We start from the raw sequence: 22,017 nt of genomic DNA, 5'->3' as shown, positions 1-22,017 counted from the left end.
ATGATTAGTTACCTCACAGATCCTCTGGGAGAAGAGATTTTGTTATTTTAGCACATCTTTCTTTTTTTTTCTTCCCACTGTTTCTGAATGGATAACAAAGATAAAGTTCTGTATTGGGAATTGATGTTCTAGGGTGCCTGGTTGGCTCAGTCGGTTAAGTGTCTGCCATCAGCATCAGTCATGATCTCAGGGTCCTGGGATCCAGCCCACATTGGGCTACCTGCTCAGCGGGATGTCTCCTTCTCCTTCTGCCCCTCCCCCTGTTTGTGCTCTCTCTCTCTCAAGTGAATAAATAAAATCTTTAAAAAAATTTATGTTCTTATTTGGTATTTGTTTATGCTAACAGGTACTTTGGAAGTTCGTCTTATGGGCTGTCAGGATATTCTAGAGACAGTCCCTGGACGGTCAAAAGCAACATCGGTTGCACTACCTGGTTGGAGTCCAAGTGAAACCAGATCGTCTTTCATGAGCAGAACAAGTAAAAGTAAAAGTGGAAGTAGTCGAAATCTCCTAAAAACCGACGACTTATCCAGTTCAGTAACCAGATTTTTTAAAAATCATATAGGGTCTGTACAAAGGACTTAGCAATGGGGACAGCAATGGGAAGAGCCAAAGTTGAACAAAAAGCTTTACAGTTATGATTTCTATAATTTAATTTTAAAACATTAAAAGCTATACTGTCAGGAAAACAAACGCAACCAAATTTATTGAAATTATCTTAGAAAACTGAATGACATATAGCATTAATTCTTTTGGAAGAATGAAATATTGAGTATCACTCTATATGCCAAACTGAAAGTGTTCAGAGGCTATTAGATTTGTTACATCTTGATTCTTTTAATGGTATAGTGACACTTCTAAACTAACATTGAAATTTTGATAACTACTGGACCAAACATGTTTATTAGAGTAGTGGCTCAGCAAACAAATGGAGGAGTGGGTGGAGGTGGTAAGAGTATTATGCAACAGGTTTATGAAGCACTTTGGAAACATTCTAAAATGTAATTATAAATTATGATAAAAGGTGTAAGTGGGGAGTGAGGGGGGGAAAGGCCTGTGATAATTCAACCTACTATAGAGTACAGAGGTGAATATGTCAACGCTTTCCTATATAGACAGATTTTAGGAAAAGTGTGAAAATAAAAAGTGCCTGAGGTAGCAAGCTCTATAAATAGTGTAGAGGCTGAAAAACTGGATGATTGCTATTTATATACAAACACACATACAAAATAGATAGCATTTAATCTTTGTGTTTTTGTCAAACACAAAGGATAAGTTGGGAGCATCTAGTGGGAATGTATGTATGTATAAAAGTAGCCATTTAAGATTCAAAAGCTTCAGGATTAAGAAAGACCTTACATTCGGGGTACCTGGGGGGTTTAGTCGCTTAAGCCTCCCACACTTGGTTTCCCCTCAGGTCATGATCTGAGGGTTGTGAGATGGAGCCCCACCTCAGGCTCTGCACTGGGCGTGGAGCCTGCTTAAGATTCTCTCTCCCCCTGCCTCTGCCCCTCTGCACCCCCCCCCAAAAAAAAGAAAAGGAAAAAAAGAAACCTTACTTTCAGAGGATCGTAAGACTTTTGTTGCTATTAAACGGTGGTACTTCTGTTTTAAAGGTTTTAAAATATTTAAGCAAGTTTATAAATTGTAATTACAGATGATGTCTGTGCAGTTTTGAAGCTAGATAATACTGTGGTTGGTCAAACGAGCTGGAAACCCATTTCCAATCAGTCATGGGACCAGAAGTTTACACTGGAACTGGACAGGGTAAGATGAAAACATTTTACTTGAATTTTCATTATATTTATCATTCATTTTGAATGTAAATTTTCTGTTTTAGAAGACTTTGAGAAGTTTTATTTTTAACACAATAAAAGAACCTAGGTATTTTTGACATTCCTCATCTGGTGAGTTACATAAGTCTTCCTTAAGACAGAGGTGAACATCAGAGTGCTGCAGTAGCTTTTGCTTGTGCAGTGATTTGAAAATGTCTAGTTTGTATTAACCTAAGAGACAACCAAGTGAGAGCTAATATTGAAATACATTTATTTTAGTAATGCACTCCCTAACAACTAAGGTGAGTCTTCTGACTCACCATTTGTAGGTTATAGTATCAAAGCTGGATTTGAAATGCACTAAGGTGCTCACTTACCCAGCCTTCCATGTGTTTCAGTGGCTTTCATGAATGATGTGAATGGCTAGAATGCAATATGTAGCCTTAGAATCCAGCAGAAGTAAACTTGGTCCACAGTAGATTCAAGTCCATGGTGCTAACTTTATTATTTAGATTCTAATCCATCTACTGGGGTATGGGAAGAAAATATTAGAACTTAACCCTAATTTTGCCTATATAAGAAAGATATCAAGCCTTTTATCATTTAGTATTTAGGTTGATGATACATTTGTCATTTTTAAATTACATATATTAGTGAAAGCAGATTTACAGTGTTTAATGATGATGTGAGGTAGTGATTACTGCTTTAGTAGCCTCTACTTTAAAAAAAGTTTTCCAATTTATTTTTTTCTTTCCTCATAGCCAGCATCCTAATCAGGCCCTCATCACTGCTTTTCTTGGTTCAAAAAATGTTGTATATACTTGAGCAAAATTCTTCACCTTTATGTATATCTATTTTCTTAGCTTTAACACCACCAACTTCAGTGAGGTGTGTAAAAAACAAAATCTTAGACAAGTGGTAAGAACTTGATTAATGTTGGCTTTTTTTTTTTTTAATAAAATAATTTGCTAACTAATCCCCACATGTGTTAATACCAGACTGATGTTCAAAGAACACTACCTTCATCTTGACATTCATTCTCTCATTTAGGATCATTCATTTATTCATTAAAAATTATTATGAAATTAGGGGGCGCCTGGGTGGCTCAGTTTTAAGCCTCTGTCTTAGGCTCAGGTCATGATCCCAGGATCGAACCCCGCATCGGGCTCCCTGCTCAGCGGGAAGCCTGCTTCTCCCTCTCCCATTTCCCCTGCTTGTGTTTCCTCTCTCGCTGTGTCTCTCTCTGTCAAATAAATAAAATTTTAAAAAAATTTATTATGAAATTATTCATTCATTTAATCAACAAATATTCATTGGTATCTACTATACTCCCAGCACTTCCAGGTTAGTAGATTAACAACGAACAAAAAATAAGGTCTTTCAAGGTTCCTCAAGGAACTTCTATTTCAGTGGTCTTCAGTCCATACCTGATTAGTTGCAGAATTTTTTACCATTACATCTGAAACTGTAAGAGTCTGCCACCTCGTTTCCCAAATATTCTTTTATTTTGATAATTTCAGTTTAAAATGATGTTGAGGTCTTAGAATGCTGGGCTAAGGTATTTATACTTGTTGGTATGGGAGATGGGATGGAAGAGACATAATGGAAAAGTTAATCTTGGAATTTGTATGAAGAACGAATTTGAGAGAGGAGGAACTAGAGGTGTGCATATTGGCAGGCGGCCACTCCAGTGCTACAACTGTAAGATTAGGAGAGCTTGAAGTAAAATTTGGCAGTAGGATTAGAAAAAGATATATGCAGGAAATGAAGGAAAAAACAGTATTAGTAACTAGTTGGATTTGAGTACAAGGGAAGGAATTTGTCTATAATTTGCAAAGAAAATAATGCCACAGTGATTAGAAAAAAACTATATTGGAAGGGGATGGGTTCTATACCTAGTTACTTAGCAATTAAATAAAGATGTGGAACTAGAAGTCAGGGCTGGATAAGCAGATTTGGAGATTATCTGACGAGAGGTCACAGTGAATGCCATCCAAGTGGGTAAGATCAATCCATTCATTTCACAAATATTTGTTGAATGTCTTATATATATGTACCAGGCTTTTTACTAGGTTCTCGATTTGCAAAGATAATATATGCTCATTGCTGTAACAGAACTCTTAGGTTTACACTGATTTTCTGTTCTGTGCCAAGCACCATTCTAGGCCCTAGTAATGATTGATCAAAACTCCGAAGTCCATATACTTAGGGACCTTATATTCTAATGAGGGAAAATAAATAGTAAACAAGTTAAAAAAAAAAATCTACAAGTACAGTGAAGGAAGTAAATAGGGTGGTGTAATAAGGGGGTGGGGGCTACTTTAGATAAAGTAATTTAGGGAGTATCTTGAGGAAGCTACATTTGACCTGAGACCTGATGGGTGAAAAGTTACCAGACTTGTAAAGACCCAGGGAGAGTATTCCCAGCAAGAGGAGACAAAATATACAACCCCTGAGGTAGGAGAGAACCTGATATCTTTTAAGAATAAAAATTGTAAGACAGAAGATCAAGGTAGAGTAAAGTAGATGTAGGTAGCGCCGAATCACTAGGATCTTTGTAAGTTAAGAATTGGGAGACAGTTGAAGGGCTTTTAATAGGGAAGTTGACATCGTTTGATTTATCTATGGTAAATGATCTGATAGAAGTAAGTACCATGTACTTTAGAAGCTGATAAAAGACTTAACTAACACATAGTGGAAAAGAGTTTGTAAAGAAAGAAAACAAAGATCTAACAACCAGATCTTAAGCAGTATCCCAAGGGTAGGAGGAGAAAGGTTTGCCAAAGAGAAGTCAAAAACTTTGAGTTGAATCAGATCATACCTTAGATAAACATAAAAGCTTATCCAGTGAATAATTGCAGGAATAGTGAGATGATGAAAATCCTGTTACATATCAGACAATTGGAGAAAAATGGGATTTTTTAAAAGCCTATTAAGAAATTTAACGAAGATTTGACAGCTGTCTTTAAAGTTAAAAGGAGGAGCGTGTAGGGAAAAAGTAGGGTAGGGATAGCAATGAGATTTTATTTTGTGTGTGTTTATTCTAATTGACTGGTAGTGACTTCCTGGAGCTCATTGTTAAGGTTTACTGGATGGGTCTTGGTTTTCAGAGATTATACCAATCAAGTAGCAATGTTTGCCAAATTCTTGGGGAAGTGGCAAGCTGTTGTACGTGTTCCATCCTTGGATTGACTGTATACTTTGTGGCTGTTGAGGACAAAGCAAAAGTCAATGGATGGCAGATTTTATTTCAGTACAAAGGATAATTGTTAAAAAATGAAATGAGCTGCTATAGAAAATAGTAAGTTCTCTCTCAATAAAGTTGAATGAGCAACTTATAAAAGAGATTTTAAAGGAATTCTTATATGAGAAAAAAGTTACACTTCTAAGATTTTTTTTCAATTCTGTTATTTTCTCTTTCAGGGTAGAAGAACCAGCATTGTTATGTGCTATAAATTAGCTGTTTAAATAGTTAGACCAATATAATTCAGTCAAGCCCACTAGAGAGGGAAATAACAGTTGGGGTTGTTAGTATAGATAGATATAGTTTTCATGTCTTGTTACATTTATGGGTTCTTTCTAAACTGTGTGAATACATACAAATATTTATGACCATAAAATGTTTCTTTCAGTTTCCATTCATTTTTAATGTATTAGGTTTGCTGTAACATTGGTTTTGAAGCCAGGCAAATAGGGTTCATTGTCCATCTAGTACTGACTAGCTTTTGATAGTAGATAAGTTATATAACCTTACTACTGGGCGTTAGTTTCACCATCTCTAAAATGGGGTTAAAATATACAGTTAGCCCTTGAACAACATAGGTTTGAATTGTGTGGGTCCACTTAATATGTGGATATTGTACAGTAAAGTACTATAGATGTATTTTCTCTTATGATTTTCTTATATGTTGTTTTCTCTAGCTTACTTTAAGAATATAGTATATAATACATATAACATACAAAATACATATAAGTTGACTATTTATGTTATCAGGTTTCCACTCAACAGTAGACTAGTAGTAAAGTACTGGGGAGTCAGAAGTTATACTCAGATTTTTGACTGTACAAGGGTTGGTGCCTTTAACCCTTGCGTTGTTCAAGGGTCAACTGTAATCTTTGTAGGACTGTTAGAAAAACTGAGGTAGTGTATATAAAAATCCCTTTCATTGCCTGGCACATTTTAGCCACTTGATGGCATTAATTCTTTCTTTAGCCCTAGGCTTTGATGTGTGGGTGGCTATGAATTTAAGTATAATAGTAGGTTATGGGGAATTAATTGGTTGAATGTCATTTTCTTTCACTTCAGAGCCTATTTAAAGTAATTATAGGATTTTTGATGAGTGATATGATCAAAATGAAACTCAAAGAGGGGCACCTGGGTGGTTCAGTTGGTTAGCATCCAACTCCTGATTTCAGCTCAGGTCATGATCTCAGGGTTGTGGGATCGAGCCTTGCATCTCATCAGGCTTTAGGATCAGTGGGGCATCTGCTCGAGATTCCCTCTCTCCCTGCCCCTCCCCTCGCTTATGGGTGCACATGCACTATCTCTTTCTCTCTCTCTAAAATAAATAAATAGATCTTAAAAAAAGAAAAAACGAAACTCAGAATTATCGTTAGAGGGAAAACAGCTGGTTAGAAGCTTTCTCTTATAGCCAGGTTATTGTATTTATAGAGTTTTATATTTAAAATAGAATTTAAAAGGAACATATACATACATATAAAATAAAATAAAAAAGAACTCAAAAGTAAGTTACCATCATTTTATAATAAAAGTTAAGGAAGCTGAGCACCAGAGTAGTTACATATTAATAAATGTCAGAGCTGGTACTAGACCTCAGTGTTCTTCAAAATGGATGTTCTTTCCTCTGTGGTAGTTTGAATGAGATAGATAACAGTCACACAGAGGAGGAAATAACAGAATACAATGAAACCTAAAAGAGAGAAAGTAATTTAAAATTACCCATACTACAAGCTTAGAAAACTACAAAGACTAATAACTGTTGATTGGTTGTTCTTTACTTGCGGTGGTGATCTTCACCTAAAATTGTGTTTTTTTCCATGACTTCAGATAGTCTTCCCACTTTGGAGTAGTCCTCCCTTTCAGAGTTTGAAAACAGTGCGTGACCAAGTAAAGCTATTCATCCCTGAGGCCAACTAGATCTTCTAGGTTCCTGGTAGGCATGTTACTTGTCCCTAATTTGATTAGAAACTTGTCTTTGGCAGAGACTACATTTCTTATCATGATAACTACTTGTGTTTACATAGTACATTTCATTTTTTTCATGTGCCTTTTACCCTTTTACTTTATCCCTTATATTTATAGAATATTTATTTATGGAAAATGTTTATTGAAATATTTATAGAAAATGTTATTTCAAACTGTCTGACGTGTTCATGCCTAGCATTTTGCCTCAAATGTCAAGTTTCTTTCCTTCGGGATTCTGGAACTTAATTATTTATACTATTTCTATCCTTTTCAAGATACAAAGGTCATAGGTCTTTTTGGAGTTAGGAGATACTCTGGAAATAATCTAGACCTAGAATAATCTAAGAAAGCGCAAATTATGTTCCTGGTAGGTCAGGGCTCTGTAGAATTGTCTTAGGAGGCAACACAGAGACTTTTTGTTTGTTTGGTATTCTGGGTAAGATATCATTTGGAATTTGCCACTTAAGAAAAACAAGCTTTGAAAATTGCTGATGTGATTCAGCCCCCTCATTTTACAAATTAATAAGGAAATTATGGCCTAAGAATTATAAATAACTACCCTAAGGTATAATCCAGGATTCTTTATTATTTTTTTTTATTTTTACTGAAGTGTAGTTGACAAAGTATTATATTATTTTTAGGTGTACAGTGTAGTGACTCAACAAATCTGTACGTTATTGCTCTGCTCACCACAAGTGTAGCTACTTTGCCACTATGCAAAGCTATCACAATACCACTGATTATATTCCCTATGCTTTTATCCTTTTTTCCTGTGACTTATTCCGTAACTGTAAGCCTGTATCTGCCACTCCCCGTCACCCATTTTGCCCATCCCCTCAGTCCACCCCCATCCTTCTGGCAACCATCCATTTGTTCTCTGTATTTATGGGTGTGTTTCCACTTTTCATAATAATCCAGGATTCTTTTATTTTTTAAATTTTTTTATTAAGTAGTATCTATGCCCAACGTGGCGCTCAAACTCACAAGCCCAAGATCAAGAGTCACTCCACCGACTGAGCCAGCCAGGCACCCCAATAATCCAGGATTCTTAATGAAGTCTCCTATCAGTGCTGTGTTCTTTCTGTTCTTATCAGGTTACCCTTTTTATATTTTCTTATAAAACTTGGTCCTTTTTAATGTTTATTGTAAATACAATAGTAGCTATGTAATATCTCATTTTCCTTGAATTCCCTCAGTCCTCCTAGGGGAACAAGCCATAGAATAGGAATACAAAGACGTTTTAATTTCTTCTATGTATGAGCTGTCTGACATTGACCATATTATTCAATCTGAGATGCTATTTTTTAACTTAAAATGGAACTGCAGGGGCCCTGAATGGCTCAGTCAGTAGTGCATGCATCTCTTGATCTCAGGGTCATGAATTCAAGCCCCATGTTTGGTGTAGAGCCTACTTAATTTAAAAAAAAGAAAAAGAAAAAGAAACTACAAAAATATGTACCCTTCTTACCTTTCCGCTGCTTCCAAATTCTATCAAATGACACATTATATTCTGTGAGGCTGTGAGTCCTCTGAGACGATGAACTATGTATATAATCATCTACTTTTGTTTTCCCCATCCCTATCATCTCTTGATCACCAGTCTCCAGTATTCTTTAAGGACTCTGGTTCTTCACTTCAGCATCATTATGGGGCATTAAAGGGAAAAAAAGAACAAAACTGTATATGTAAACAACCTACTTAACATAGTATTATTTCAGAGTTCTTTGAGCACCTCAGCCACAGTATACCTTTACTCCTTGTCATTTTAGCAATGAATTGTTCTGAAATCTTAAATTTGATATGCCAGACTTTCACCGTATCTTTTACTTCTCTAAATGAGATAGTTACATAAAGCACCAAGATTAATGGTTATGTAGTAAGTGACAGCTCATGTTATTATTGTTACCAGTCTGGCTCTCTTCTTTATTACCACAGAACTTGATATTTGATCAACTATTTCCATTTCCTTGATTCTTCAGGAAAGGACTGAGGAAGGGGCTATCAGCCCCTTACAAATGACCTTTTCTGTGTACCCTAAAACTAGTGTTACCCTGAACCATGTCCTTATTGATGCCTCCACATAAAGCATTCTTCAATATTGTCTTTATATCAACACCTATTAAGGAAACACCCAACAGCAAATCATACCCACCATCTGTCTTTTCTGCTCTAATCTACTGAACGTTGCTTAAATATTAATCATACCTATTACTATAAATTTTAGTTTCTAACCTCAGCTGGGCTTGTAAAAGTTGTCCTGTATTTCAGATCTTAATCCCATTGCCAGAAGCTTTTCTTCCAACTATCTCTTCAAGTCTTCTATCCCCCCTCAGACCCCTTTGCTTCTGTTTTATAGATAAGATTAAGATGTACCTCTGAAACAAATAATACATTATATGTTAAAAAAAGAAGAAGAAGATAGTAGGAAAGGAAAAATGAAGGGGGGGAAAGCGGAGGGGGAGACGAACCATGAGAGACTGTGGACTCTGAGAAACAAACTGAGGGTTCCAGAGGGGAGGGGGATGGGGGGATGGGTTGGCCTGGTGATGGGTATTAAGGAGGGCACGTATTGAGTGGAGCGCTGGGTGTTATGTGCAAACAATGAATCATGGAACACTATATCAAAAACTAATGATGTAATGTACGGTGATTAACATAACATAATAAAATAAAATTAAAAACAAAATCATTAGGATGCAGCTTCCTCAAATTCCTCCATCACCTGCAAATATTTCTGTATCTTCCTCATTGGTTTTAGAGAAAGAGGTCTCTCTCTATCCTGTAAGAGCCTATAAGAATTCCAACTTCTCCTCCAGTTTCCATTCTTCCTCATCTCCTAAACCCTGTTCCATCAGTTACCTCAGCTATCACCTATATTTTTTTTTAACTCCTTTCTTCTCACCTCTGATTCTTTCTGCATATGTTCACATTCCTCCCATTTAAAAAAAAAAATGTTTTGCTTCTTCATAGTCAAGATTCTTGAAGTAGTAATTTGTGCTTAGAATCTATTCTTCCTCTCCTTATCATTCATTATACATTATACTGAAACTTCTGCTGTAATAGGTCCTGAACAACACATTACATATAGTGTCATTTAATTATCACAATAATCTTACATGTATAATTATTATCACTGTTTGGGGATTACTGAGGTTCCAAAAGTTAAATAACTTTTCTTGCCCACACAGTTTAGAAAGCAGTGATTCTGGGAGTCTGACACTAAAGCCAAGTCTTACCTGAAACCAGTATGTTCTTTTTAATAGTGGGCTAACTTGTCTCTTTGTTTCCAGTATAGATTTTCTTAATCACATATCACAATAATAATGATAAAAGCTGACATTTACTGAATACTGACTATGTGCTGAGCTTGTCTTAACTCTTAATTTTCATACAACTCTAGGTGGTTGATACCATTATTATACATATTTTACAGATGAGCAAACTGAGGCTCAAAAAGGGTAAGTAAGTAACTTGCCCAAGGTCACAAAACTAGTAACTGGTGTCGAGCTAAGATTTCAACCTGTTTGTTGTTCTACAGAAATTGAGTATGTAGTACCAGGCAATCTTGATTCTAGAGGCCTTGTTTTTAATTACCATATTGCCTAATCTGATCTGACCTCTACTCCTCTATATTTTAAATCCTTTAGTGGCAGCATATAATTGACAAGTTAAAGACCAAATACTTTTGCAAGTCATACAAAGCCCTTCATGACCTGTCTGCCCATCTTACCTGTATTTCCCAAAGTATTCCTACTTACATTCTAGGCTTTAACTAGATGAAACTATTTCCTATCCCTACAATATACTTTATGCATGTTTAACTTTGTACATTCTTTCCCCTGTGACTACTGTGTTCTGTCCTCCTTTAATCTTGTAATTTATATCTGAAAACCCAACTTGAGTAATTCTTACCTTTTCTGATCATCCTACTACCATTCCCTTAGGAAAAATTGGTCATTTCTCCCTTTTGTGTCATTGTGCCAGTTGTATATGCCTCTCTATTGCCAGTATTTATTTACGTTTCTTCTCCCCAACAAAACTGAACTATTTGAGAACAGGACCATACGTTGTTTCTCTATATCTCCATCACAGTACTTAGGATAGGTATTCATTCAGTATTAACAGAATGAATGAAAAAAACTTAATGCAAAATATCTTTAAAACTAAAAAGCAGGTTTTTCAATTTCCTCTTTTTCCCCCCTACTTCAGCATACCCAGGTGACACACTCTGGCTGGTACAGTGATTCCCAAATAGATTCCCAAAATGACACACATTAAAATCTAAGGGCGGGTCGGGGGGGGGGGTCATATACAATTTGAAACTATCTTCTTTCTTACCTACTCCATTCCTCCCTCACACAGCTGAGTCTGACTTATTGCCTTATGTCTTACCTGTTACTGTCCTATAGCACAGTATCGGCATTTTAGCTTTTTTCTACCTCTGTGATCTTTAATGTGCAAAGGCCTACATTTAGTACTGTGAGAAATACAAAACAGCAAGAAATGCTCTTTCCATAAAGTACCCTATGGTCTGGTAGGTTTAAAAAAAAAAAAAAAACAGTTTGAGACAAAATAAAGAACTATTAAATTGTGTTTCAGAAGCTTAGGGAAGAGTTCTGCCCAACATGAGCATGCATCAAAAATTAAAAAAAGAAATAAGGATGGGGGTGCCTGGGTGGCTCAGTTGTTAAGTGTCTGCCTTCGGCTCAGGTCATGATCCCAGGGTCCTGGGATCAAGCCCCGCATCGGGCTCCCTCCTCAGTGGGAAGCCTGCTTCTTCCTCTCCCACTCCCCCTGCTTGTGTTCCCTCTCGCTGTGTCTCTCTCTGTCAAATAAATAAATAAAATCTTTAAAAAATAAATAAATAAAAAATAAGGATGCAACCACCATCAGTAAGCAGCAATAGATAATGGGATTATTCTTTGTAGAATATAATATGTTTAAATTATTTAAATAAATAATAGAGGAATTTGAAGACATAAGCAAAGAGTGAATGACAAAAAGACTAGGCAAATTTTTAAACAACAAAATGAAATAGTAGACATCTGAGATGTGCTTCAAAAATAATTGGTGGCAGTGAAACATGATTAATCTTGGTAAATTGTTGAAGCTGCGTGGGAAGCAGAATGAAATAAAACAACAAAAATCAGAAATACAACATTTGCGATTGAAAACTTAAGTGGATGGGTTAAATAACAGAGGATTTAGTGGTCTGGAAGATCAAGCTAAAAAAGTTGCCCTAGTGCAACACAAAGAGACAAAGAGGTGAAAAGCATGAAAGAGAGGCTAAGAGACATAAAGAATAGGATGAAAATGACTAACACACTAAGTGGAGTTCCAGAATGAGGGAGTGGAGAAAATGGGCCAGTGGTCATGTCTGAAGCAATAATGACCTAGGATTTTCCAGAAATGATGACAAACATGAATCATCAGATTTGAGAACTCAAGTCCCTGGAAAGATCAATAAAAAGTTATACACATCTAAAAACTCAAGGGAAAGACATATGGACTGGATTTAGTCAAGAACGCCCTTGTGAGGGAGATGGATATTTAATTTGGTCTTGATAAAAAGCAAATTTGGACTGGTACAAGGGAAAGAGCAGTTTGAAATCTCATATGACAATATGGGTTTTGGCTGGGGAATAAGATACAGGACTAGACGTAGAAACTATGTAAAGACATAGAGGCAGGAAAGTTTATAATAGGTTTGGAGAAATGACTGAGCCACCCAGGCGCTCCTATAAATAGCCAATTTTTAAAATTCAAACTCTTTGGGGCACCTGGGTGGCTCAGTCGGTTAAGCGTCTGCCTTTGGCTCAGGTCATGATCCCAGGGTCCTGGAATCAAGCCCCACGTCGGGTTCCCTGCTCAGTGGGGAGTCTGCTTCTCCCTCTCTCTCTGCCCCTCCCCCTGGTCATGCTCTCTGTCAAATAAATAAATAAAATCTTTCTAAAAATAAATTCATACTCTTTGAGTGTGCAGTTTCTTTGCTGCTGGGACCCTAACTGGTATTTCCCAAGTCTGTGTTGTCTTCAGAAGCGCATGGAAGGCCATTTAATAGAAGACCAATTAATGTGATATCTGCCATGTTGTACATTTACAAAGTCTTGCCTTTCCTTGGCTCTTGAATTTTCCATGCTTTGCTTTTTGCCCCTTTTTTTTCTTTTCAGCAGTGGAGCTTAGCTTTCAATTTCTTCTATTAGAGGCTCCCCAACTTTCTTGATTCACAGCATCCTCAGTGTTCTAGGTTTTTTGTTTTGTTTTTTTTTTTTTAATCAATGTGTGTCCAGGCCAAAGGAAATGTCCAACAATTTCATTTATTAAGAAATACTAACTAAAAAGCTTCTGTGCAGCGAAGGAAACATGAACAAAATGCAAAAGGATCCTACAGAATGGGAGAAAGTATTTGCAAGTCAAAGTTCTGTTAAGGGGTTAACATTCAAAATGTATAAAAAGGTCTTACAACTCAAAAGCAAAAAAAATCTGTTTAAAAAATGGACAAACTGAATAAACATTTTTCTAAAGAAGACATTCACATAGTCAACAGGTACATGAAAAGGAGCTCAACATCACTAATCATCAAGGAAATGGCAAGTCAAAACCATAATGAGATAACCTCTCACCTGTTAGATGGCTGTCATCAAGAAGACAAGAGGTAACAAGTATAGACAAGGATGTGGAGAAAAAGAAACCTTTGTACACTGTTGATGGGAATGTATATTGGTGCAGCCACTATGAAAAATAGTATGAAAGTTTCTCAGAAAATTAAAAATAGTACTACCATATGATTTGTCAGTCCCACTCCTGGGTATATATCCAAAAGAAATGAAAACAATATCGAAGAGCTGTCTGCACTTCCATGTTCATTGCAGCATTATTCACAATGGCCAAGTTATGGAAACAACCTGTCAACAAATGAATGGATAAAGAAGATGAGATGTGAGATACATATGGAACATTAGTGAACCATGAGAAAGAGGAAATCCTGCTATTTGCAACAACATGGATGACCTTGAGGATATTATGCTAAGTGAAATAAGCCAGACAAAGAAAAATTCTGCATGGTATTTATATGTGGAATCTTAAAAAAAATAAAAATTAAAAAAGTCAAATACCTAGAAATGAGGTAGAGAAGTGGTTGCCAGGAACCAGGGGGTGGGGAAAATATGGAGAGGTTGGTAAAAAAAGAAAAAAAAAGTACAAACTTTTAGTTATAAAATGAATAAGGTCTGAGCACCCAGTGTATAATATAGTAACTATAGTTAATAACACTGTGTAAATGAAATTTTTTTCATTTAAATTCAATTAGCCAACAGTGTAAATGAAATTTACTGAGAGAATAGAAAATACGTGAAATCATGGATGTGTTAATTAACTAGATGGGAGGAATCTTCATAGTGTGTACATATATTAAAATATCATGATATACACTTTAAATATACACAATTTCATTTAAAAAGTCACTTAAAATATTCAGTATTTATGTCTTAACAAACTAGTACTTTTTGAGTGGAAAAATTGAGGGAAAAGATAATTTTATTTCATTTTTATATAACCAGTTATTTACTAATGGAGTCTGCCTGTTGTATACTATATAATTTCTCAAAGCATGGAATCAGATGGAACACAGCACCCTTACCTCCTCTTACACATTGATTTTTCGTGTGGAAAAATCAATTGTTGAAAATCCAGTTTAGCAAAGATAAGATGTCATCAAAAGGAACGTGGTACATTCTGATGTTGAAACTGAACTTACCATGAGCTAGTATTTCTTACGGTGTCCCACAGATGTCACTGTGTTTCCTTTGTGAAGTTAAAATATCGTCCATTGCCCCAAGAGTTCCTCACAGTTTGGGAACTTCAGCCTTCTTGATGCTTCACTTCTTTTTATGCTAGATGTAGGCTGGGTTTTTTTAATTGCAGCACATTTTTTAAGTTGTTCTCCTTCCTCTCCTACTTGTAGGGCTGATTCAATGTCTCTCATCTTTTTCTGTTTACTTTCAGGCCTTAAAGAGACTTCATACAAATCATACAGGTGCCTTAGATCTACCACAGTTTTTTCTTTGCTCCTAGGTTCAAATTCATAATAAGGCCAAATGAAGCACAAGTTGGGACAGAAAACTGTCCCGTGAGTAGCTCAGATCATACTGCTCAGCTATTTTGATGGTGATTTTACTCCATCTAGAATTTTGTTGCTCTTAGAGTTTGACATTACCTAGAAAGATGTCCTTGCTTTCTAGACCTGGCCTGCTTCATCTGGAAAATTGCCAGCAAATAAGCAGTCACACTTAGAGTTTAAATTCAGTTAACATTAGTGACATCATTTTATATAAAAGGTATTTTCCTTTTTAGGTACTCTTTTCCTGCTTTACCTGTCCAAATCACACTGGATGTTAGGGATTGAAGTAGGTTTAGGGTTCCATAAAACAGTGTTAAGTATTGACATAAAAGATCTTAATCTGCTCTAGATCACAGTCACCCTGCCCCCTTAAATTGTAGAGAGTCATATTCACAAGGAACAATGCAAAGTCAAAAAGGGAAGAGCTTTATACCTAAAACCTCAGTGTAGAACTCCAGGAAAGCTAGCTGTCCATCTCAAATCCTAAGATCTTTCTAATACACTTCAGTTTAAAACACGGAATGAAGTGAAAGCAGAAAGAAATGAGTCAGTACATTTTATCAGAGTGGCTAAAATACAAATGAAGTGATTGGACCTCTTCTCATCCAGAGAAAGATAAAATCTTAACCATGTGTTAAGTAAAGTATAAGAACTTTTAGCAAATACTAATTCCATCCCCAGCATCTATACCCCTTCATCTGTCTGCCTGATCCATCACAGGTCTTCCTCCCTGACACTGTGGAATAAGACAGGAGAAAGTACACCTCTCCTCTAGTCTGAAATAGTGTAGTGTAAATTACCAATCCCTGGTTCAATTAATTCATCTAGTTTATTTCCCAAAATAACTTCCCAGAATACTTAAACTTTTAACCTGAGTAGATGCCATTTGCTGATCTTAAAAGAATTAAACTCTACTCATATTTCCTCTTTCATGACAGATATTCTCTCTCATAGTAATTGTGTTTCAGGCAGAAGGAGGAGGTGGCCCTGGGTTCACATACTGCCATTTATATCTTTTTCTGATTAGTTATGAGACCTTCTGGTGCACTGTGTTTTTACTCATTTTTTTTCATGTTCTGTTTTTTATAATTGTTCTTTGTCTTTGTTTTCATCAACTCATTATTTAAGGTGAAAAGATTTGTTATTATGTATACTAGAAGATTATGTAATAGGCATAAGTTCATAAATCGAAAGTTCTTATATGAAAGAAACAACTTATTACTTAGTTGAGCCTAAGGGGGGAAGATGTAGCTCTTCTTGTGGATGGTCTGCAAAATCCTGAAAAACAAAGTAATGGAGAAGTCTGGTGCTTTCTAATTAAAATGTATGTAGATTATAACCTATATGTAGAGGTTATTTTATGGCTTGACCCCCTTTTTATAAACTGTGTTCTAATTGATTGTTAAAACCTTAAATATGTTTTTCCACATAAGCATTATTTTTAATGATTACAGAGTATTCTCTCATGTGGATATGGTATAATATACTATTTTCTGGACATTCAGGCTGTTGCTAATTTGCTGCTTTCTGTGGGGGAGAAGCGTTGTAATAAATGAACATCTTTTTGTATAAAACTTACTCTGAATTTCCCTTTCCTACCTGCACAGGCCCCTGCTATCACTAGTTCTATTACCCGGTGGTATTCTTTTGAAGATTAATTTGACCCTATACTTTTAAAGTGCTTAGCACAGTGTGTGGCACACTGTAAGTGCAGAATAAATGCTATCTGTAGACCTTTCCCTGACTCAACATTGGGATAAGGAAATAAGACCGTTTGAAATGGGTTCTTTGAGAAGAGCACTGAGGTCTTTCAGTAATAGCACAGTAAGTGATACCAAGACTGAAGCTGTGACATGGAGAAGAGTTTCTGTGGTCATTGTTCTGTATTGGTTATTCCCAGTTGTGTATTCTTTGTAAAAAAGCAATATCTTAGCTGGAGCCTGGTGGAGTATAAATTTCTTCCTTGGAGTTAAAATATATAAGTTTGTTAAAATAATACATAATACAGAAACATTACAAAGCACTCTTTAAAATAGTATGACTTTTGGGGGCACCTGGGTGGCTGAGATGGTTAAGCGTTTGCCTTCGGCTCAGGTCATGATCCCAGCGTCCTGGGATCGAGCCCCACATGAGGCTCCTGGCTCAGCGGGGAGTCTGCTTCTCCCTCTGCCTCTTCCCCTGCTCATGCTCTCTCTCTCTCTGTATCTCTCTGTCTCAAATAAATAAAATCCTTAAGAAAATTTGTTTAAAAAAAATAAAAATAAATAAAATAGTGTGACTTTTGTGTGTTCTCTTGTTTATTGTATCTGTATTTTATATTTTTTGTGATCTTTTATTCAAGTGTGTGTCCAATGATGTCTTCTCTGTTTATTTTTTTTTATTATCCTAGTCACGTGAACTGGAAATTTCAGTTTATTGGCGTGATTGGCGATCTCTGTGTGCTGTAAAATTTCTGAGGTTAGAAGATTTTTTAGACAACCAACGGCATGGCATGTGTCTCTATTTGGAACCACAGGGTACTTTATTTGCAGAGGTAATAAATTTATTAAATGTGCATTACTATAATTGAAATTATGTATGTAGGCAGCATGATGTAGAAGTGGAAAGAGTATTAGGCTGAACGACAGGCAACTTGAATTCTTGGCTCAGCTCCACTACTGCATAGGTGTATTACCTTAAGACAAATCATTTATCCTGTCTAGGTCTGTTTTCTCACCTAGAAAATAAGAAGTTGGGCTTAAATTATATCTAAGATTCTCTTAAGTTTTCAAAACGTAGAAGTTTAGTGAATTTCATGAACCATAAATCCAAAGCTGTACTCATGTCAACTTGAATTTTCTTCATTGCAGGTTACCTTTTTTAATCCAGTTATTGAAAGAAGACCCAAACTTCAAAGACAAAAGAAAATTTTTTCAAAGCAACAAGGTAGTTACTAAGGAATCAAATATAATGTCTTTTGGTGTACGTTATACATAGAAGATCTGCATTTAAAAGTGATGCCCATCTTTGTTTTTTGTTTTCCTTTTATTCATTCATTTCTAACTTTTTAAATTAAGGAACATTTCAAACATATCCATAAGTAGAGAGACTAGTACTATGTACCATCACTCAGCCTCAACAACAGTCAACTGATGGCCAGTTTTGTTTCATCTATATCCCATCTACATACTACCTCAGATTATATGAAGCAAACATAGATACCATATTGATTCTTCCGTAAATATTATAGTTAGTATCTCTAAAAGTTAATTTTTTTTAAGAGAATTCTTTTTTAAACCTTAGCCACATGTCATTGCTAGACTTAAAAAAACAAACAGTGCCTACCTATTTATTTTTAAAACTATTTTCACTATTTTGCACTAGCCTTTAATAACAGATGGTTAAGAACTATTTTTTAAGTGACAGATTTTGTTTGTTCTTCATAAATTGTAAACCAATGAATATGAATTTTTAAATTATGGCTTTTGGTAATCTATAAAAAATTCCTTATTCTGTTTTCTTTATTCACAATATCCACAGGCAAAACATTTCTCAGAGCTCCTCAGATGAATATTAATATTGCCACTTGGGGAAGGCTAGTGAGAAGAGCTATTCCTACGGTAAATCATTCTGGCACCTTCAGCCCTCAAGCTCCTGTGCCGGCTACAGTGCCCGTGGTTGATGTACGCATCCCTGAACTAGCACCTCCCGCTAGGTATTGTGGCTACAATTTTTAAGCATCGCTTTTAGGAAATAGTTATTTTAACATTCATACACACTGCTTACAGTGGGTCTAGTAAAAGTCTGGTTTTTTCCAAATAGTATTTTGAAATTAGTGTTCTGCTTACTTTAAAATAATAAAAAAAATAGAATTGTTTGCTTTAATTTTAAAGCTATTTAAAATATATACTTTTGATTACTGTTTTTGGTGAATTACTTTATCTTCTATAAGTGATTCTACAGTAACCAAATTGGACTTTGATCTTGAACATGAACCTCCTCCGGCCCCACCACGTGATTCTTCCCTTGGAGAAATAGATGAATCTGCTAAATTAAGAGATTCGGATACACCAGGACAGGCAAGGCATTTTAAATCTTGTATAATTCCTTTTCACCAAATGAATTACTGATAAAAGCATCATAGTGAATGAGGTGTACATTTCAATTAATTTAAATTGCTTGTGTGAACTGTGTTTTTATGTTTCTTGTGAGTACACATAAAACCTCTGGAAGCTTGTGGGCCAGTACAGATGGAATAGGCTGCTGAAGGTAAAAGAAGCATAGGAGCATGGTTGATATTAGATGATATATTGCTTCAAACACTCTTCATCTTCTTAACTTGGTTAGCATGATTTCTGAATATGCATTGAAGATGATGATAATAATGTGTTCATTTTTCAAATTTTTAAAGTAAGTGTAATAATAGAATTAATAACTAAGAATGTCAATTTTCTGAATTTTACTTTTCTTGCTAATATTTATGTTGACTCTTGACATTTTTAAACTTTATCTTTAACAAATAAGTTGTTTTCTCAATGTTTCTGTGATTTAATGAGTATTTAATATTTTATAGGATTCAGAGACTGTCTTTGATATTGAGAATGATAGAAATAGTATACTTCCGAAATCTCCATCTGAATATGAGCCTGATATTCCTCAACAAGGCCTAGGATACAGTGGTATTCGAGAACTTGAGGATAGAAGGTAAAGAATATATATACACAGCTTTGCTACTACATGTTTGGATCCATACTTTTGCCTTATTTTTAATTGACATACTGTTTTCAGATCTCAACCGATGTTTCAGTTTAATCTACAAGACTTCAGATGTTGTGCTGTCTTGGGTAGAGGACATTTTGGAAAGGTAATCTTTTAAGTTTTCTTGGAATGACTACAAAAGTAATGACTCAAATAGAAAATACTTATTTTAATCTCATTTCAGGTGCTTTTGGCTGAATATAAACACACAAACGAGATGTTTGCTATAAAAGCCTTAAAGAAAGGAGACATTGTGGCCCGAGATGAAGTAGACAGGTTAGTTTTTTTTTAAAGGAAATTGTTTATTTTTCTGAAGTTTTAACTTAAGATAATGAAAATTGATATATATATTGCAACAGCAAAACTTTCCATTTCCATAATATGTGAAAAAACTAAATTAAGTATCTATTCTTGATATAAAGTAGGCATTAATTATTGTTTTTCTTTCTAGCCAGCTTCTCCTTATGACAGTTTACTGGTTAGTGGGTACCAAGGAAAGATGATGAAATGTTTAAATTAAGTCTGTTAAGTTTTTTATACTTGGAGATGGTAAAGTGTTTATATGGAACAGGAACTGTTACTCATCTGTAGTTGGATGAGACTATTTACAATTTCATATTACAGAAGTAATAGAATGTCAGTTACAGGTAATCTGCACTTAACTGAGTGGTTAATATATTCTGCTTTTTAAAATGCACCTGTATCTATTTTTTCTTTCATTTTTCTTAAAATGGTATTTTATAACCAGAACATCTTTTTTTTTTCTTTTTTAAATTAAAGATTTTTATTTATTTATTTGACACACACAGACAGAGAGAACACAAGCAGAGGGAATGGGAGGCAGAGGGAGAGGGAGAAGCAGGCCCCCTGTGGAGCAGGGAGCCCGATGTGGGGCTCGATCCCAGGACCTTGGGATCATGACCCGAGCCAAAGGCAGAAGCCTGACCAACTGAGCCACCCAGGCGCCCCTAACCAGAGCATCTTTCCTGTCTGGGTTTAATAAATGTAAATTGATATGGATACATCTTTATATACAATTTTTAAAATGCACAAACTTGGGGGACAGTATTATAATAGGTTAGAGAATATGCTTTAAAAAGATTGTCTTAATAGGGTGATTAAATACAAAATTATTGTATAACAAGTGGCATATTTATTACAGAAAGAGACTTCATTTGATATTTATAAGCAGTATTTGTTTTAAACCACTTGGAAGCATCAGTTGATATTAATAGAAGACAGCAGCCCTGTATATGAAAAGAGCCAGGACTATGAGTGAGAAGACTGGCTTCTCTATTCCTGGTTGTTCCTTCTTAATTAATGATTTGACCCCAGGGCAATTGACTGAACATCTTTGAACCTCAGTTAACGCGCATATTTTTAAAACATTTTTTGATAATGCTTTCCTTAATGAATTGTATTAAGTGCTATACACACACACACACACCCCAAATTGCTACTTTTAATGATTTTTCCCCATGATATGGGAAGTTCCTTCTTTCTTTTTCTTTTTATGATTTATTTATTTATTTGAGAGATTGAGAGTGTGTGCACTCAGGCTGGGGAGGGGCAGAGGGAGAGAAACTCAAGCAGACTCCACGCTGAACCCTGAGCCCCACAAGGAGCCCATCTTGGGCTTCATTTTCACAACCCTGAGATCATGACTTGGGCTGAAATCAAGAGTCAGTCACTCAACCAACTGTGCCACCAGCCACCCTGGGAAGTTCTTAGAATTAGGATAGATTCTGAAAATGAAGTTTTCCTTTATGTTAAAAAAACAAAACAAAAAAAATCTCCTTTTGGATTTGCCTATTTATTTTTTACCTGTTTTCCATATCCCTCAATTACATCAAAATAAATTCTTTCTTGATATGTAAAACTACTCAGAGAGGATTTTGCTGAATATTAATACAATATTCTGTGCACCATAGGATATGTTTAGAACTGTATTTTTATTTTACTGAAGTAGTTGGTTAAAGCAAACTTTTAATCACACTGTCAGTCTGTTTATAACTGCAGTAATAACTAGGATCAAATATTTTTCTTTTATGGAAGAATATTTGCTTTACTCCAGATCTGTGAATGGTAAATTCATTGTTTTCCAAAAATAATAGTAAACTGGTACTACTTCTGTTAATCTTGGTGGTTTATATAGCTTCCTGCTACCTTGTTACTACTTT

The 22,017-nt window shown here is 35.5% G+C and overlaps 1 protein-coding gene across 3 annotated transcripts in view; it reads left to right on the top strand.

The window, feature by feature from the left end:
• The window catches only part of PKN2 (protein kinase N2), a 141,198-nt gene that overhangs the window by 93,987 nt on the left and 25,194 nt on the right, over positions 1 to 22,017 (top strand). For 2 of the 3 annotated variants that reach the window (XM_032424452.1, XM_032424462.1), the window contains exons 7-15: positions 347 to 532; positions 1,658 to 1,767; positions 17,490 to 17,633; positions 17,950 to 18,025; positions 18,620 to 18,794; positions 19,032 to 19,158; positions 19,653 to 19,783; positions 19,868 to 19,943; positions 20,022 to 20,113. In XM_032424452.1, the coding sequence (XP_032280343.1) occupies positions 347 to 532; positions 1,658 to 1,767; positions 17,490 to 17,633; positions 17,950 to 18,025; positions 18,620 to 18,794; positions 19,032 to 19,158; positions 19,653 to 19,783; positions 19,868 to 19,943; positions 20,022 to 20,113 (1,117 nt within the window). The remainder of the gene's footprint in view (positions 1 to 346; positions 533 to 1,657; positions 1,768 to 17,489; positions 17,634 to 17,949; positions 18,026 to 18,619; positions 18,795 to 19,031; positions 19,159 to 19,652; positions 19,784 to 19,867; positions 19,944 to 20,021; positions 20,114 to 22,017) is intronic. The other variant, XM_032424470.1, reaches the window with a different exon arrangement.

This window comes from Phoca vitulina, unplaced genomic scaffold, assembly GCF_004348235.1.
Source record: "Phoca vitulina isolate PV1807 unplaced genomic scaffold, GSC_HSeal_1.0 scaffold2, whole genome shotgun sequence".
Classification (NCBI taxonomy): Eukaryota; Metazoa; Chordata; class Mammalia; order Carnivora; family Phocidae; genus Phoca; species Phoca vitulina.
Note: the sequence above shows the minus strand (reverse complement) of the source record. Positions and strands in the feature narration are given on the sequence as shown.